The sequence below is a fragment of the Sorex araneus genome, chromosome 3, assembly GCF_027595985.1.
Source record: "Sorex araneus isolate mSorAra2 chromosome 3, mSorAra2.pri, whole genome shotgun sequence".
NCBI classification, from domain to species: Eukaryota; Metazoa; Chordata; class Mammalia; order Eulipotyphla; family Soricidae; genus Sorex; species Sorex araneus.
Genome location: NC_073304.1, coordinates 86,266,805 through 86,286,463, shown reverse-complemented (window position 1 = coordinate 86,286,463; position 19,659 = coordinate 86,266,805). Strand labels below are relative to the sequence as shown.

Sequence of the window (19,659 nt, the reverse complement as noted above, 5' to 3'; positions counted from 1 at the left end):
GTGATTTTTTTCTGTTTAGACCAATTTGAGTAGTTTTCTGTTTCTTTTTTCCAAGACAACCCACTAAGAAATTGGAAATAAGAGGGAATTAGGGGTGAGAATAGGGGAAAATGGGGATGTGGGGGTAAAGTTTCTACCTTGTGACACAGTCCCACATGCCAAGAGTGATACTGTGAGCATTTCCTCTTAATTCCCAGCACCATAATGCATTACAGCTAAACTGTGCGACCTCCCCCTGCAATCATTGCCACCAGTGTTGAACCCCCAACTTTAGGACTGAGCACTGCAGTCAAGCTTATGCAAACCCTGGTCATCCAAACAATGACAACAAAAACAAAGGAAAAGAGGAAACTAAAAACAAAAGGGGGTTGTTGAGATAGCTCATGGACTGAGTTCATTCTTTGCATGCAGGAGGTCTGGGTTCAATCCCCAGCACCTGTATGGTCTCCTGATCACCACCAGGAGTGATCCCTGAGTACAGGACCAGTAGTAAGCTCTGAGTACCACCACGTGTGGCCCCAAAACCTAAAGAAAGGACTGAGTGCATGCTTTGCATGTTGGAGTCTTGGGTTCAATCCCAGCATTGCCAGGAACAACTCTGAGCACAGAGTAACTCCTGAGTGCCCCTGAGTGTGGCCCCCAAACCAAAAAATTGGAAAAAACTGATGGGTTGGTAAAGAACCACACATGCTGTCATCTGCTAAACTGATGAAATGCTCAACACATTAGAATTTATTGAAATGAAGAATAAGTCTTTCCTCTCTGTGCTCAGAAGTGACCTTTGGTAGTGCTGGAAGGACCAAATGGGGCACTAGGCATCAAGCTGCGGGCAGAGTGGGGGTCAGCTGCATGCAAAACAAATGCTTTAACCCCTTTACCATCTCTCCAGCTCATACATCTTCATTTTCTTGTTTTACAGTTTTAACCTTTACATATAGAAGTCTGATACATTTTGGGTAACATTTTAAATTTTTTGCTGGTGATAAAACCCAGGCTTCATATATGCAAGGCAAGTGCTCTACTGCTAAGCTTCATCCCAGATCCTTAAGTTAATTTTTTTTCTTTTTGCTTTTTTTTTTGGGTCCCCCATCGATGCTCAGGGTTATTCCTGGCTCTGCATTCAGGAATTACTCCTGACGGTGCTCGGGGGAACAAAAGGGATGCTGGGAATTGAATCCAGGTCGACTGCGTGCAAGGCAAACGCCCTCCCTGCTGTGCTCCGGCACCCCTTGAGTTAATTTTTATATATGGTGTAAATTTATGGGTCTGGCCCCACTGTTCTGTATATAATTTTCCCAGAACCATTTGTTAAGACTGTCATAATCTACCACATACTTGAGGATGTTTCTGACTTCTTTACTTCGTTGATCTTTTCACTGTTTTTCCCCCATGTTGGTGGTGCTGAGGACTGAAGGTAGAGCTATCCCTGTGCTACATCCCCAAGCCCTATGTGTTTTCATGCCAGTGTCAAATGTTTGGGTTAGGAAATATTAGTCCACCAACTTGGTTCTTTTTCACAACCAATGGTGTTGAGTTGGGCACCCCCTTGTGGCCAGGCGGTGGCACTGGCCACACTCCTTGTGGCAGTGCCAGGGAGCAAACCTGGGACTTACGCTTACAAAGTGTATGATTCAGCCCTTTGAACCATCTTGTTTTTTCTTTTTTTCTTGTAAGCCACCAAGTCATTTGTGGACTCAACTGAGAACAGTCTCAAGTTTTAGAATCTTTATTATATGGTTTTTAAAATTTTTTTTAATTTTATTTTTAAAATAGGGTATTTCTTGTAGCGATTCTTACTCAGTCTTGGTCTAATTGTAAACTTGGATTGCTCATTTTAAATTTGATCAAACCCAGGACAGCTGCTTACCCTCTGTATTCTCTGTGGCTCAAGAATGAAGGCCATATATTTCTCATTGCAGCTGGTTCAAATTCAGTGAATTACCACCTCTGGATTTGTGGATCTCTTTCTGATTTTCTTATAAACAAACCCTGACTGTGGAGCAGCTTCTTTTTTTTTCTTTTAAATTTTAGTTATTTATTTAGGCTTCTTGGGTCGCACCCAGCGATGCACAGGGGACCATATGGGGTGCTGGGAATTGAATCCGGGCTGGCTGCATGCAAGGCAAACGCCCTACCCGCTGTGCTATCGCTCCAGCCCCCTGGAGCAACTTTTTTTTTTTTTTCTTTTTGGGTCAAACCCAGCCATGCTCAGGGGTTACTCCTGGCTTTACACTCAGGAATTACTCCTGGCAGTGCTTGGGGGACCATATGGGATGCCGGGGATCGAACCCGGGTCGGCCGCGTGCAAGGCAAACGCCCTACCCACTGTGCTATCGCTCCGGCACCTGGAGCAACTTCTTTATTGGTTTTGTGTTTTGCGTCACACCTAATGGTGCTCTAGAGTCATTCGTGGCATCATTAGAGAAATGTGATGTAAGGGATCAAGTATGCTCACCAGTCTGTGAAGCTACATCCCAATCTCAATTTATTTAAAAAAATTTTAATTACTATGAATTACAGAGTTATTCATGATTGGGTTTCAGGCATACCATATTCCAACATTAATCCTTTCACCAGTGTCTCCAGTTTCCCTCCCATCCACTGGCCTGCTTCTGTGACAGGCATCTTTTTTTTTTTGCTTTTTGGGTCACACCTGGCAATGCACAGGAATTACTCCTGGCGGTGCTCAGGGGACCATATGGGATGCTGGGAATCGAACCCGGGTCAGCCGCGTGCAAGGCAAACGCCCTACCCGCTGTGCTATTGCTCCAGCCCCCTATGACAGGCATTTTTAAAAATAAATTTTGGGCACCTGTGTTGCACAGTTCTGTTACTGGTAGGGTTTCATGCATAACAATTACCGTCTTTTAGCAACTCTCCTACTTATGAGTGACCACTTCACTCCATCATTATTACAGTGTTCCTTCCCTGTCCTACCAACCACCCCCCACCTTCCTCTCCCCTTTGGCTAGTTTCCTACTGAAGATCAGTTCTCATGTTCTTTGATTCTTTTTTTTTTTTTTTTTGCTTTTTGGGTCACAACTGGTGGTGCTCAGGGGTACCATATGGTGAGATAGCAGGGATTGTACCTGGGTCGGCTGTGTGCAAGGCAAACACCCTACCTGCTGTACTATGGCTCTGGCCCTCATTCTTTGAATCTGTTGCTTTTAACTGGCCTCAATTTTTTAGCTTTTCTTTCTTTTCTTTAAAATTATATTTTCACAAGGTTGTTCACATTACTTGATTACATTTAATATTTCAACACCAATCCCACCACCCTTACACCTTCCCACCACCATTATTTCAAATTTTCCACCACCATTTAAGCCTGCCTGCCAGGGGCAGATGCTAGATGATTTTTCTATTATTTATTATGAATATCATGAGAGGTTTTGGAATTCTGGGATTCTAAAATTGTAAATGGTTGTGGTCCAGAGACATCTCTGTGGGGAGCAAATCTATTTTGAGATTCATTTGGCAGTCTCTGGATCAAAGCAGTTGATGCGCTGAGATGGCACCTGGAGGCAGATCATGGGCGTGACAGCCAGGACCCCCGGTGGGCAGGAAGGGATCACCTGTCTCCACTGCCACAATATTGGCCTCAATTTCTGAACTGACTTTTTCACCAGAAAGAGAACTGATGCACCACGAGGTGAGCAGGAATAACTGCAGTAGCTCTGCTGCATTTGTGACTGTGTTTTTAACTTAGATCTATTTTTTTTTTTTGCTTTTTGGGTCACACCTGGCGATGCACAGGGGTTACTCCTGGCTCTGCACTCAGGAATTACCCCTGGCCGTGCTCAGGGGACCATATGGGATGCTGGGATTTGAACCCGGGTCGGCCGCGTGCAAGGCAAACGCCCTACCCGCTGTGCTATTTCTCCAGCCCCTTAGAACTATTTTTTTCTTTTGATGTAAAAAATCTGCTTCCAATAAATGAAAGACAACCTCCCCCACCTTTCGTTGTTGTTGAGTCATACCTGTGGATGATCAGGGGCTACTCCTGGCTCTGTACTAAGGAATTACTCCAGGTTGCTTGGAGGACCATATGGGATGCTGGATACCAAACTTGGATAGGCTGTGTGTAAGGGAAATGCCTCATCCACTGTAGTACTTCTCTAGCCCCAAGTATACTCAATACTTTGAACATATAAAAATGCAAATAGCTAATAAAATATTACAGTGTGCACACTAACCAAGAAAGCAGAGCTCATCATTAAATCATTCTTGGAGCTAGTCAATCATTTCAGGTTATCAAAATATTCATTTTTTTTGTATACAGAAAAAATAAACACTGCAATAAGATAAATTGAATTTTCATGGGAAAACAAGCCATAAACAGAAAACATCTATATCAAATGAGTTTTGTGTTGAGGCTGGTACAATTGACAGAGCACTTACTTCTCTTGTATGAGGCTGACCCAGGTTCAATCCCCAGCATCCTATATGGTCCCGTGTATTGCCAGGAGTAATTTCTGAGGGCAGAGCCTGAAGTAACCCTTGAGCATTATTGGGTATGGCCCTAACCCTCCCTCCTTCCCCTCCCCCCCAATTTTTTTTTACATCTGGCAATGCTCAGGGGTTATTCCTGGTTCAGCACTCAGGAATTATTTCTGGCAGTACTTGGGGACCATATGGGATGCCAGGAATCAAATCTACATTGGCCACGTGCAGGGCAAGTGCTCTACCCACTGTACTATCTCTCCAGCCCCAAGAATGAGTATCTTGCTATAAAACATCTTTCAGAAAGATGGAAACTGCTAGGCAGAAAGAAAGGTTCTCTATATATCTATGCATTTATGTATATTTCATATATATATTTACATTACAAATACAAAACAATATATTTACATTTTAGGTTTAAGTACAAAATTAATTTTTCCTACAAAATTACATTAATTACATTACATAATAAAAGAAGGCAAGTCCCTTACAAAAAGATGGCAAACATTCTAATAGCTGAATGCTACTGCTTTCTTTAATATTTCTGGAATGGAGAATATGGAAGATGACTGATTTGTAGATAGACATGTCTACTCCAGAAACATTTGCTAAGCTCAAGCCAGGCAACTAAAACTCACAGCCCTTTATACATGATACAGTCCTTTATACAAAATTGTATACAGCCCTTTATACAAAATTGTCAGTGGTGATACCTTAGGGTGATTCCTTAGGGCCTTTACCAAAGCAGAGAGCACCACTTCAGTTAGGACAGATATTCCCTATGTGTGGAAACCTTTGGTAGAAAGGTGAGCAAGTTGATAGACTATTTTGAGTGCTTTCATCATTCCTGAATGAATAATATTATTATTATTTATTATTATTTTTAACCACACCTGGTGGTGTTCAGGGCTTCTGTCTTTGTGCTCAGGGGACCTTATGGGGTGCTAAGAATTGAACCCATATTAGTCATTTGCAAGTCAAGTGCCTTACTCATGGTACTATCTCTCTGAACCTGTTACTGAATATTTTAAAGTAACCAATACAAATTAAATTTAACATTATCAGAAGGAATTTTACTAGTCTTTCTATGACATAAAAACAAAGATTAAAGAACAACAAAGCTCTGATATATATTAAGCCAACTAGGCTTGGTATTGCCGTGGCCCATCGATCGAGTAGAAACTGCAGTTTTGAAGCAGATCTTGGTAAATTTGCTTGACTACATTCTTCAAGTAGTTGTCCTCCAATGGTACTTTAGATAGAATGGCAGTGATTTTATCTTTGCTGAAAATAACAAAAAGTTAATTAGTTAATTAGTTATCCTGGATACTTCCATGTCTGTTTCAGTTGGATGTCATATTTTTGAACTGGGACAATATGCTGTCGGGACCTAGTGCATACACAGCATGAATTTTAGTTCTTCAAGCTATCTCCTTGGCCTAATAATTCTGTTTTTGTGGTCATAAAAGGTGTTTATATGTGATTTGGGCAGTTTATGATTCCAATTTCAGCTAACAAGGATAAGAAAGCATAAAAGAACAGATCAGCAGTCTCCAGTGCCACTGAAATCATAGAAAAATGACATTTGGCTCTCACTATGATCTATATCCATTTACTCATACTTTGTGCATCCTCCTTCCCTCCTTCCCTCCCTTCCTCCCTGACTCCTTCCTTCCTTTCTTTCTTGCTCACAACCAGTGATGCTTAGGCGTTACTCCTGGCTCTGCACTCAGGATATTTCCCTGGCGGTGCAAGTCACTCTACCAGCTGTACTATTGCTCCAGCAGCTGTGTATCTTTTTTAAGTATCAGAAAACAAAGCCGGGAGAGATAGTACAGTGGGCAGGGTGCTTGCCTTGTAAACTGTGGACCTGGTTTTAATCCTTTGCCCTCTATATGGTTCCCCAAGCCTTGCCAGGAGTGTCCCGGAGCTCAGAGCCATGAGTAAGCCATGAGCACAGCTGAGTATGGCCCCAAATCAAAAAACAAAACAGAAGACAAAGCAATATAATGCCTTATCATTGACTATCTGCAAGTTCAGGGTTTTCCTACAAATCAAAATTATGTAAAACATTTATAAGAATACACAGAGAGGTGCATATGCTGCCTGAGCCCATGTGCTGCTTGTGCCGAGCACATGCAGTGCCTGAGCACATGTGTCGCCCACATCTCCCCTCTTGAGATGTGTACTTTCATGCTTTTGTGTCCAGTGCTGGGATGTGTGTAGAGCTCTCTCCACCCTTGGAGAAGCCCGTGTTCTCTCGAGTGCATTATTCTTACTATTCTCTCTCCCACTTATCCCTTCCTCCTTCCCTCAGAAACCTCTAAAATATGTTTACTTCAAAAAAAAAAAAAAAGAAGAAGAATACAAAGAGACTAGTCTGAAAAGAATTGAGAACAAAAAATTTTTGGAATCTTTCAAATGATACAACAAAGGTGTGTGTGTGTGTGTGTGTGTGTGTGTGTTATTTTTTTAAAAAGGGAAAAACAAAAAACCAAGTTGGAAGTCTTAGCTGGCTGGCTCTTTACTCACCCAATGTTTCCAATGTGATTTTGAAATGTGAAAGGTAAGGGAACAGATGGGTAACAGGCTGAGAGAGACAAAGTTATTTCAAATTTCGCAAATGCTGCGGAGCTGGAGAATAAAAGCTTCAATCTGTTAAAGACAAAAGTTTCAATTAAAAATATACAATAAGCTGACAAGATAGTTCAAAAGGCTATACACATGGAGGCCCAGGAGTTGGATCTTTGAGCACTTTTGAACACAGAACTAGGTGAGTCCCCAGCACCTTTAGGTGTGATGCAAACCTTCTCCCACTCTTCCTATCTCCTGCCAAGAAATAAATCGGTGTATATATTTTTTTGCTTTTTGGGTCACACCTGGTGATGCACAGGGGTTACTCCTGGTTTTGCACTCAGGAATTACTCCTGGCGGTGCTCAGGAGGACCATATGGGATGCTGGGAATCGAACCCGGGTTGGCCGCGTGCAAGGTAAATGCTCTACCCGCTGTGCTATCGCTCCAGCCCCCAGGGTGTATATTCTTATTTTTCAAAATGTATTTAAGGGGTCAGGACAGGGCAATAGTACAGCTGGTATAACATTTGCCTTGTACGTGGCCAACCTGGGTTCAAACCCAGCATCCCATGTTTCCCCGAGCACTGTCAGGACTAGTTTCTAAGTGCAGAGCCAGGAGTAACCCTTGAGAATCGCCTAGTGTGACCCAAAAGTAAAAAAGAAAAAAAAAATTCAATTTAATTAAGTAATTTAAATGATGGGGCTGGAGTGATAGCACAGCGGGTAGGGCGTTTGCCTTGCACGCGGCCGACCCGGGTTCAAATCCCAGCATCCCATATGGTCCCCTAAGCACCGCCAGGGGTGATTCCTGAGTGCATGAGCCAGGAGTGACCCCTGTGCATTGCTGGGTGTGACCCAAAAAGAAAAAAATAAAAGAAATATAAATGGAAACTTCAAAAAATTTAATTTAAAACTTCCCTTCTTCCTTTCCTTTTTTGTTGTGATAACCTCAACCCTTTTTTTATAATATTTTTTTTTTCTTTTTGGGTCACACCTGGCAATGCACAGAGGTTACTCCTGGCTCTGCACTCAGGAATCACTCCTGGCGGTGCTCAGGGAACCATATGGGATGCTGGGAATCGAACCCGGGTCAACTGCGTGCAAGGCAAACGCCCTACCGCTGTGCTATCGCTCCAGCCCCAACCTCAACCCTTTGGTATTGCTTGTGTGTGTTGTACACACATTTAGCTCTGCACTTTGTCGGACTTAAACCATCAGTGGTTTTGGTGCTCAGACTCTCAGATGCAGTGTTCAGCAGTGTGCACTTCTTTAACTGCAATGCTTGTATGCATTCACGGGGGGTTACTCTAGTGCATCTGTTCACATCTACTCACCAGTGCTTAACTTCCTGGCTATGCAGCTTGCATTCCTTCTGGTATAATGTTCACACCTGGCTGTGATGTGGCAGAAAACTGCTAGCCATACCAGTGTCCCTCCGCCCCCATTTATATTTTTTGTAGTGGTCATGGATATTTTGGTAGTGCTTAAAACGTACTGTGCTGAGGGATCACTCCAGGTTGAGCTCAGGGGACCAAATATAGTGCCAGGGATCAAACTGGGGTCAGATACATACAAGAAAATCACCTTAACTTATATACTATTTCTCTGCTTTTCCCCATTAAAAAAAAACAAACTATTTACCCGCCCCCCCTTTCTTACCCCCTCATCCAGTGACGCTTCAGGGATTACTCCTAGTTCTGTGCTCAGGATATTTACTATTAAAGGAGGAAACTGTCTCCTCAAAAACTCATACATTTAAGCCTTAGTCTTTAGGACCTCTGATTGTAAAATTTTTTTCTGGAAATAGAGTCATTGAAAATTTAATTGGGTAAGATAATTCCTCCGCCCCTCTTGGACATCCTGGCAAGCTACCAAGAGTGTCTCGTCCGCACGCCACAGCTTGGCAAGCTAGCTGTGGAATATTTGATATGCCAAAAACAGTAACAGCAAGTCTCACAATGGAGACATTACTGGTGCCCGATCGAGCAAATCAATGAGCAATGGGATGGCAGTGATACAGTGATTATATAGTGAAGATCAGGTTCTATTGGAAGCAGGCCCCTAAAGTAAAAGAAATTTGGAACTAGAAAGATAGTACAGAGACACTTGTCTTGAATCCTTGTACTCTTACTTATGGCTGACTCTAGTTTGATTCTCAAGCACCACATCCCTTCACAAGCAATTTCAGAAGCAATGAATGCCTGAGCCTAGAGCCAGGATTAGGTCCTGACCACCATTAGGTGTAGCCTAACACCGCCCCACCCCTCCACTGCAAAAAAAATTTTTTTGAACATAGGTATGCACATAGGAGTAATATCCTTTGAAAAGTTACAGGGATCTGGAAGAATAATACAGTGATGTAAAAGGCTTGCCTTGTAAGCACATGGTTACATGTTCAAATCCCTGATGTTCCACAAGTGTGATGCTAGAATTCTGATATTATATAAGCCTAACAGTTAGACTGCCTGTGATCCTCTATACCACCAGCAATTTCTGGCCACACTGCTTCCAGATCTTCATAAGCACCACAAAAAGGGGTATCTCCTGTCAAGCATGTATGAGAGCACTGCAGAAACCCCTAGTGAACACAATAACCATAATTTGTGAACTTCAACTAAATGTGTGAGCCCAATAATAGCATGTATACAAGCAATACAAATGAGGGCAAACCCTGCTAAACATCATGGATGAGTGTGTAAGCCTTGGTCATCAAAACAACATCTAATCAATGTGGGGGAGGGAAGAAGAGTGAGGGAATAGTTATTAAAAAAGATATTGGAGTTATGTATTTACAAGCTAAGAAACATCAAAACTGCCAGTGAAGCACAAGGTTAAAAGATAGTCACAGAACAGGTTCTTTATCACAGTCCGATGAAGAAATCAGCCTGACTGACACTCTGATCTTAGATTTTATCTCAGATACTGTGAGCCAAAGCCTGGTGTATCTGCCTAGTCATTATGAGGCCTAAAGTTCAATCCCTGGCACTACCCCTTAGGCTAAGTGTGAACCCAGTAGCATCACCACTGCTTAATCCCCAATGCCCACAACAAAAAACTGAATGATCTCTGGCATACTGTTGCCAAGACTGTGTAACCACCACACCTGAAAAAGTACTGTGTGACCACTGATTATATATATATATATATACACACACATATATATATACATATATATATTATGTTATATCTAATATAATATATTAGATGTAATATATAACTGTAACCAACTACATGCAACTTCCCAGTCACCATAACAACAAAGCGGGAAGGGAAAGGGAAAAATAAATTTAAAAAAAGAAAAAAGAAAAAGAAAGAAAGAAACTGAGAGGCAATATATTTCTGTGGTTTAAGTTACCCAAGTCTGTGATACTTTGTTATAGCCATCCTAGGGAACTAATGCACTTACTCTGTATTATTCACATCTATGCTCATAAGGTTATAATTTGCTCCCCATCTCTTTAAAAACTCAATCTCTTCTCCAAGGAGTCTGCAATGGCTCACTATTAGTGAGATTTCCTGAAGCATCTTGGAAAAAACAGAAAAAAACAAAACAAAACAAAATTTTTGTTTTTTCATTACTTTTTTGTTATTACTTTTTAGTTTTTTATTACTATTTTTTATTTATTATAAAATAAATAAAATAAAAAATTTAAAAATTTTATTTACCATGAAATAATTAAAACATTTCATTTGCTTTATAAAGAACACTCCAAACTTAAATACTTCATGTATCTTATTATTTCATATATGAAATGTAATTGCTTTTTAGTAAAGATAAAATTTTCCTTTAAGTACTTCAATCAGAATTTACCTTGGGTACTTGAAGCTGTGTTGCACATTTCTTCTTCCAGGATTCCTGTCCCTCAATATACTGGAAAATAAGTTTATGAACTAAAAGAGAGGAAGAAGGCGCTTCATTCTCTGAGGAAGGAAAAAAAAACAACCCAGAAGCAGGGTATTATTATATGTATATAATTATTATTAGAATAATATATCATTATATATTACATTATTATATATGTTATGTGTATATAATATGTATATAATTACTATATGTGTATTTACATTAAACAATTTTTTTTTGCCAAGTAGTTTTAAGGCATATTGCCACCAGCTTTGCACATGGGGTTACTCCTCATGGTGCTCATGGGGCCCCATGTAATGCTGGGAACTGAAGCTAGGAATTCTGCATGAAAGGCTATATGTTCCCAGTACCTTATATATATTATTTATGTGTGATTGTTTAGACAGATATCTAGCATATAAATAAACTATCAGTCTGTTCAAATTGCCAAGTATGTTAAGTATCCATTCCCATTATTATTATTATTTTTTTTTTGCTTTTTGGGTCACACCCAGCGATGCTCAGGGGTTACTCCTGGCTTTGCACTCAGGAATTACTCCTGGGGGTGCTTGGGGGACCATATGGGATGCCGGGGATCGAACCCGGTGGGCCTCGTGCAAGGCAAACGCCCTACCCTCTGTGCTATCGCTCCAGCCCCCAATTCCCATTATTTTTTAAAAAACATAAATCAGTGTATTTGTGAAAATGTCTGGTGAGGGGCCGGCGTGATAGTATGACGGGTAGGGTGTTTGCTTTGCACGTGGCTGACCTGGGTTCAATCTCTGGCATCTCATGTGGTCTCCCAGAACCACCAGGAGCAATTCCTGAGTGCAGAGCCAGGACTAACCCCTAAGCATTGCTGGGTATGACCCATAAAACAACTCCCCCTCCCAAAAAAAAAAGTATGGTGAACATATGACAGTCATAAAAATTAAAAATTAAACTTATTATTTTGTAAAGTTATTTTAGTTTTTTGGCCATGCCCAATGTTGCTCAAGGCTTACTCTTGGCTCTGGGCTCAGGGATTGAACGTGGATCAGTCAAGTGCAAGACATGTACCTTAACCTTTGTACTATTTCTCCGACCCCAAAACTCAAGGTTTTAGTCAAAGACATACTAGAACCTAGTTAAGAACTTAAGCTGCCATTAGCAGGTCAACCTGTACCCGTGTGCGAGTGCATCAGCAGCCTGATGGTGCCTTCAGGCTTCCTGATAACCCCCAAACTGCACCTCTGGCCAAACCTCAACAGCTTGGGGCCAAGTTTCCTGAGAAATTAGATGGCCAAAAATTAGGTATGTAGGAACCACACCCACAAAACACCTCTGGCTCAGCTATACAAGTTCATTTATTGACCTTGCTTCAGAGACCCATAAATAAATCTCAAAAGAGACCACAAGTCACGGTTAATCTTGGACCCCCACAAGGCTGAATGGACCAGGGTAAATTGGAGGGGGGCAGGACAGCCTGGTGTGCCTGCCCAAGCAGAAACCCTGGCATCTGCTTACTTCCACAGTCCAAAATTGCTTCCATGCCCTGGCCAGACTCTACCATCTCGGGATGGACGTCACCAAGATATAATCTGCTGAAAATTTGGGTATGTGGGTTTTGTGACTGAAATCTCCAGGCTCTCTTGGGATCGGTATGAGCTACCTCCCCCACCTCTATATATTTCCAGAAGCCAGGGCAGTCACATCCACAACCCAAAACTGCCACCCAGTTAAAAAAGCTACTCTAGGGCTGGGACGATAGCACAGTGGGTTGGGTGTTTGCCTTGCATGCGGCCGATCCGGGTTCAATTCCCAGCATCCCAGATGGTCTCCCAAGCAACGGCAGGAGTAATTCCTGAGTGCATGAACCAGGAGAAACCCCTGTGAATCGCTGGGTGTGAGCCCCCGCCCAAAAAAAAACAAAAAAATTAAAAAAGCAAAAAAAACTACTCTAACTTTACCTTCCCAATAAAAATACTGAACATCCTGAACAAACACAATGATCTCTTAGTACCTACACTGCAAATCATAATGCACAAAAGGAAAAGGAGAGAGAGAGCAAGAGGAAAGTGCCTCCCATGGAGGGAGGTTCGGGTGGGTTGTGCCTTGGGGGATGGTGGGAGGGAAATGGGGTGGGAAATGTACATTGGTGAAGGAATGGGTGCTGGGTCATTGTATGACTGAAACCCAATTATGAACAGCTTTATAGTGGTCTATTTCACAGATATTCAATTAAATATAAAAAAGTAATTTGGAGTTCATACCCAATTCAATCAGCTTAATCAATGGCTGAATAAATAACTGTACTCCTACATTTAAAAACAAACAAAAAATACTCTTACCAAATATGGGGAAGGATTTATAGTTCAAGAGGCTAAGAGAATTCAAAGCATGCTTCACATGCTCCCAGCATGGCATGGTCCTTTGAATAAAATAATTTATGGGTATACCACCCCAACTCAATCCCTGCCTGAATACTATCAGGTGTGGCCCCAAAACGACAAAAACAATAAAACAAACTTCCTCAACATTTGGCATATTACCTTAGGAGTAGAATTTTTTGAGAATAAATTATTATTTTTATTTTATATTTTGTTTTTTTTGGGCCACATGTGGCTGTACTCAGGGCTTACTGAGGCTTACTTAAGGCAAGGCAAGAACCATACCTGCTGTACTATCTCTCTGGCCCCAGATTATTATTATTATAATTGTTGCTTATATTTGGTCTGTGAAGGAGTTCCCGTAACAATTTACATTTAACATTTCTAAAAATAGCAGCTTAAATGTTTAGAACTTACCATCTAAGAGAGATTGAAAATTCAGGTCAATGATCTTCCTAGAAGACTTGTCCAAGAAAGGGAGACCAACTAGGAAGAATCAAATAGGGCAGAATACTGTTTATTATCTGATTTTAAATCATATGAAATTTAGCAGTCTAGAATCCTACTGATTCTGAGAATCAGTTTTTTTCATAGGTAGTAAAATGTTTATCGTTGATCATACTCTACATGTTAAGGTTCTGCTTATCAAAATCTGCTGAATTTGCATTATTAACAGTTCTCTGAAGGATAATTAAGGTAATATACATATTAATAGATTTACCCCTAATTTCTGTGAAAAAATAATTGTGTTTTTTAAAATTTTTCTTTTTTTTCTTTTTTTAAAAGTTTTTTTGGACTGGAGTGCCAGCACAGTGGGTAGGGCATTTGCCTTGCATGTGGCCAACCCGGGTTAGATTCCTCCGTCCCTCTCAGAGAGACTAGCAAGCTACCGAGAGTATCCCACCCGCATGGTAGAGCCCGGCAAGATACCCGAGGTGTATTTGATATGCCAAAAACAGTAACAACAAGTCTCACAATGGAGACGTTACTGGTGCCCACTCGAGCGAATCAATGAACAATGGGACAACAGTTCTCCTACAGTGCTCCTAAGTTTTTTTTGATCCAGAAGATTGAACTTGTCACCTGCAAGTAAGGAACTTTCTCTCTGACCCCTAAAAATACTACTAGTTTTAAAAACCATATAAATAAAAGGGCTATGATCTCTTCACACCTATTATCTTTGTACTAAAACAGTAAAAATTATTTACAACTTAGCATTACAGTAAGAGTTATTATCATTACCATTTTTTTTTTTTTTTGGTTTTTGGGTCACACCCGGCGATGCACAGGGGTTACTCCTGGCTCTTCACTCAGGAATTACCCCTGGCGGTGCTCAGGGGACCATATGGGATGCTGGGATTAGAGCCCGGGTCGGCCGCGTGCAAGGCAAACGCCCTACCCGCTGTGCTATCGCTCCAGCCCTCAGTACCATTATTTTTGCCACAGCCTCATGCTGAGGCTGAGGGATTATGCTGTGGTTCTACATTCAGTAATTATTCCTGGCAGTACTTGGAGGACCATATGGGATACCAAGGATCAAACCCATGTCGGTCTTGCATGTGACAAATCCAGGTTTGACCCCTGGCATCCCGGAGTACCACCAGGGATCACCAGGAATGATTCCTGAGTACAGAGTTAAAAGCTAACCCCTAAGCATTGCTGATGTGGCCCAAAAATCGAAATAAGTAAATAAATATGTGAATCATATGTGTCAGTCAGTTGAGTTGTCTCACTAGTCTTAGTTTTTCTGTTCTGTTTTGCTATCTTTTAGGGCCCCCAAGCCTGTTTCTTTTTTTTTTTTTCTTTTGCTTTTTGGGTCACACTTGGCGATGCACAGGGGTCACTCCTGGCTCTGCACTCAGGAATTACCCCTGGTGGTGCTCGGGGGACCATATGGGATGCTAGGAATCGAACCCGGGTTGGCTGAGTGCAAGGCAAACACCCTACTATTGCACCAGCCTCCTAAGTTATTAATGTAGTAATCATAAGGATTATTGACAGAGATCTATTTAGTTAAAAGGAGGTGCTGTGTCTTCATGTTTGTTTTCCCCCAGTTCATATGTTGAAATCCTAGTGCCCATTGTAAGGATATTAGAAGAGGGAGATAAGGCACATACTCTACCATTGAACCACATCCCCAGTTCAAGGTGGGAACTTTACAAGGTGCTTAGATTCTAAGAGTAGACCCCTCATGAATATGATTACTATAAAACAGATCTTGCAGAGTTAGCACTGGCTTTCATCATGTGAAGATACAAGGAGAGTTCGTAAACTAGAAGACTGATCATCTACTCCCCAAATATTTCAAGCCTCTGAATTGTAATAAGTAAAATTTCTGTTATCAATTACCCAAATAGACTAAGAGAGATAGAAGAGTTTTTAAGCATAAGTAACACTGGTATGAATATCCTGAGATAAGTATAATGAGCTTATAAACTATCCTTTGTAGTAACAAAAGAAATCCACTGTGACCAGTTGTGCAGAAAACAAAGGAATGTGGTATAAAGGAGAGAGAGAGTAAAAGGAATGTGCCTGCCACAGAGGTAGGGGGGGTGAGGGGAGGGGTGGAGGGAGGATGAGGGGGGTGGTGGGTGGGATACTAGGAGCATTGGTGGTGGAGAATGTGCACTGATGGAGGGATGGGTACTTGATCATTGTATGACTGAAATGTAAGCATGAAACTTTGTAAACCTATAACTGTACCTCACGGTGATTCATTAAAAATATATATGTAATAAATTTTTTTTTTTAATGAATGTGGTATAACATACAGGGAAAGAAGGAAAACTTCAACGTATTTATAGGTCAATATTTAAATCATTAGTCTAATAATAGTATATCCCTGATTAGTCCAACGGTTGTAGTTACAGGACAGATTTTCAAGAATCACTATAGCTACTGGAAAAGAAAGAACTAGAAAGAAAAAAAATGGAATGTCATTAATAAATTAGTATGTTATTATAGTCATCTAGTTTGATAATTATTAATAGAAGTGAGGAAGAAAATTAGGTAAATATTAAGAAATTAAGGATCAGAGTGAGAGCTCAATCAGCAGAAGTGCGTGCTTTGCATTCAAGAGGCCTCTGGGAAGAGCATTCAATCCCCAGGACTACATGATTCCCTCAAGTAAGTACTTTCAAAATCAATTCCCAAGCAGTGAACTGGGAATATCCCCGAGCACCACTGGTTGTAAGCTCAAAAGCTTAAGTTTAAAATAAATTGAAACCATTCTTTAAAAAGAAAAAGAAATTTAGTTGGGTGTTAGGGCACACCTGAAAGTGCTCAGGGCCTACTCCTAGAACAGTACCCAGGGGTAGCTCTGGGCATTGCTCAGAGACCATGTAAAAATGCACTTCACCCTTTGGGTTATCTCTCTAGCCCAAAGATTTGAATTATTATTACTATTTGGGGGGTGGGGATGGGTCATCTACACCAGTGCTCAGGGATTACTCCTGGCCGATTTGATTTCTTTTTTTTTTTTTCTTTTTTTTGGGTAGGGGTACAGAAAGGATCTGGGGCCATTCCTACCAGTGCTCAGGATTACTCCTGGCCCTGTGCTCTGGGATCATTCTTGATGGTTCAGAGTTGACCATATATAGTACCAGGATTGAACATGGGTCTGCTACATGCAAAAGAGCTTTAATCCCTACATTATCTCTTTAGCTCAAAAATTTGAATCTTTAGTGAGTTAGTCACACATATTATTCTGCAGAATTAATCTGAATTTTGTTACTTACCTTCTGTCTCTCCAAAAATTATATTGAGTTCTATTGTGTCGTAAAGAAAGGTAAATACAGCTTGATCATCACTCCATTCAATGACATCCCACTCAGACAAGCTAAAGATAAAGAAGACCCCCAAATTATTTTTCCTATTAATAAAGAAGAGTCACCTTCTAATATCACCCAAACAGCCAGAAGCAATTGTTATAGGTTGGGAAATTGTGTGTATATGTGTGTATGTGTTTCTTTTTGGGGATCAAACTCAGGGACTTTCATATATTCATATATACATCAGTTTGATCCTCACTACCACTGAGTCACATACTTGGTCCTGGCTTGGGAAACACTATTTGTTTTGTTTTTTTTTTTTTGGACCATACTTAGTGGTTCTCAGAGCTTACTCCTGGCTCTGTGCTCTAGTATCTATCCTGGTAGGACTCAGGGGACCATTGGGGTACTGAGAATAGAACCTGGGTTGGCCATGTGCAAGGAAAGTGACCTACCTACTGTACTATCTCTCCAGCCCCATTATTTACTATTTTAACTCAAATTTATGAATGTACAGTTTAAAACTTTTGAGAGAATCAATTCAATCATGAGTTGTAGAGAAAAACTAAGGGCAGACAACTTGTCACATATAGCTCTCCTATTTAATATACTTTTAGTATAGTGTTGAGTGCATTATTTTTTTTGGAGGCTGTATTATAGGTCATAAACTGATAGGCAATATAAAAGCATGCCAACTGCTTTACTAGATTTAGACAACCATCAAGACACTGATAAAACACAAATAATAGTACTTTTCCTTACCTCAGCTGATCCAGCAGCTCGTTAGTTTTACTTGTTTGCTTTTGTATAGAGTCTATTTGATTAAGGATCTGTCCTCTCTGAACCTCCAATTCTAAAAGATTTCTGCAAATAAAACCAAACATTCATGATATAAGACCTTTGATTTAGTAAATTTGGATTTTGTTAAAATAAAGCTTAAGACAAAAGCCACATGACAACCCCAGTGAGGTGAATGACACTCATTTTTTATATTTTTAATTTTAATATTTTTAATATTAAACACTACAAAGGAAAGACCTAAATCAATGAGTCTCAAACTGGGATACCTGAAAATATCCTTGAAGATTTACAAATTCTTTAAGATTATATTAAAATTTATGCTCTTAAGACAAAAAACATTAACATTATATGAAGGTACATCTTGAGCTAGAGGGAAAGTACAGGCTGACCACAGTTCGAACCCCCCAGTACTGCATATGGTTTTAAGAGCATAGAGGCAGAAGGTGCCCTTAAGCAAAACTAGATGTGGCCCAAAACCCCAAAACTATAACCACTCCCCACACATATTTCGTCCCACACACACATTATAAAGCAAGACATGATGTATTGTTGGTAACTTATATTTGATTTATTAGCACTAAATAGGTTTTATGCTTCATTAGTTTAATTTTGCTAGCATCAATTTAATTTCAAACATTATCACCTGTCTACCTATCAAATCAATGTTAACTGGAATTTCATTGATTTTGATATACTTTTTATTTATTTATTGTTTATTTATTTATTTATGGCTTTTGGGGTCACAATCACGGCGATGCTCCGGGGTTACTCCTGGCTCTGCACTCAGGAATGACTCCTGGCGGTGCTCAGAGGACCATATGGTATGCCGGGAATCGAACCCAGGTTGGCTGTGTGCAAGGCAAATGCCCTCTCCACTGTATTTTATTTTTTTTGGTTAGTGGGCTACACCTGGCAGTGCTAAGAGCTTACTCCTGGCTCTGTGCTCAGGGATCACTGCTAGTGGGCCAAGGGAACCATATGGGGTACTTGAACACATGCAAGACAAACTCCCTACCCTCCATACTATCTCTCATGCATGTATTTTATTTATTTTTGATCCATGAAAGATCCATGAAATATATAGCTCATTTTATATCTATTTATACTTATTTAAATATAAATTTGATGCTAGTGGCTGGAGAGATGGTAAGGCATTTGCCTAGCTAGTGGACAAACCAGGTTCAATCCCCAGCAACCTATGTGGTCCCATCGAGATCCACCAAGAGCGATCCCTGAGCACAGAGCTAGAAGAAAGCTCTAAGCACCGCTGGATGCAGTCTCAAAATAAATGAACAAACCAAAAAATGTGATGCCAGGTTTATTTTCTTCAATTAAATCCTAATATTTGGCGAAGGGGGCTCAAAAGGGTTTGAGCATATGCTTTGCATGCAGAACTCTGAGTTTGATCCCTGAGCACACTCAACAACTACCACTGAGCACTGTTCAGTGTGGCCTAAAAGTAAAACAAGAACAAAATAAATAAAATCAAAGCTTACTAATATTACTTTAAGAAATACTGCCTTGGTAGTGACAGAAATGCTCAATGGATATAGCACAAGATTTGAATGTGGAAAGACTGGATCGATCTCCACGTCACCTAGTTCCCTGAGCACAGAACAAAGAATAGCCCCTGAACCACTACAAGTGGACTCAAGGGCTGGAGCAATAGTACAACAGGCAGGGTGCTTGCCTGCCCAGAGCCAGGAGTAAGCCCTTTCTTTTGAGTGTGGTCCCAAAAGAAAAACAAACAAAAGCTGAGTGGACCCCCAAAAAAGGAAAACAACAAAGCAAAAGAAATATTGGTGGGGCTGGAGCGATAGCACAGCGGGTAGGGCGTTTGCCTTGCACGCGGCCGAC

General features: G+C 40.7%; 1 protein-coding gene across 1 annotated transcript in view; it reads right to left on the bottom strand.

Annotated features, from left to right (window-relative positions):
• Nucleotides 1-5,585: 5,585 nt before the first annotated feature.
• Nucleotides 5,586-19,659, bottom strand: part of KNL1 (kinetochore scaffold 1) — a 57,164-nt gene continuing 43,090 nt past the window's right edge. Inside the window, exons 20-26 of the mRNA XM_004609772.2 lie at nt 17,764-17,865; nt 16,969-17,069; nt 13,649-13,717; nt 10,830-10,939; nt 10,425-10,543; nt 6,976-7,098; nt 5,586-5,727 (exon numbers count right to left, since the gene is read on the bottom strand). Coding sequence (XP_004609829.2) covers nt 5,586-5,727; nt 6,976-7,098; nt 10,425-10,543; nt 10,830-10,939; nt 13,649-13,717; nt 16,969-17,069; nt 17,764-17,865 — 766 coding nt within the window. The remainder of the gene's footprint in view (nt 5,728-6,975; nt 7,099-10,424; nt 10,544-10,829; nt 10,940-13,648; nt 13,718-16,968; nt 17,070-17,763; nt 17,866-19,659) is intronic.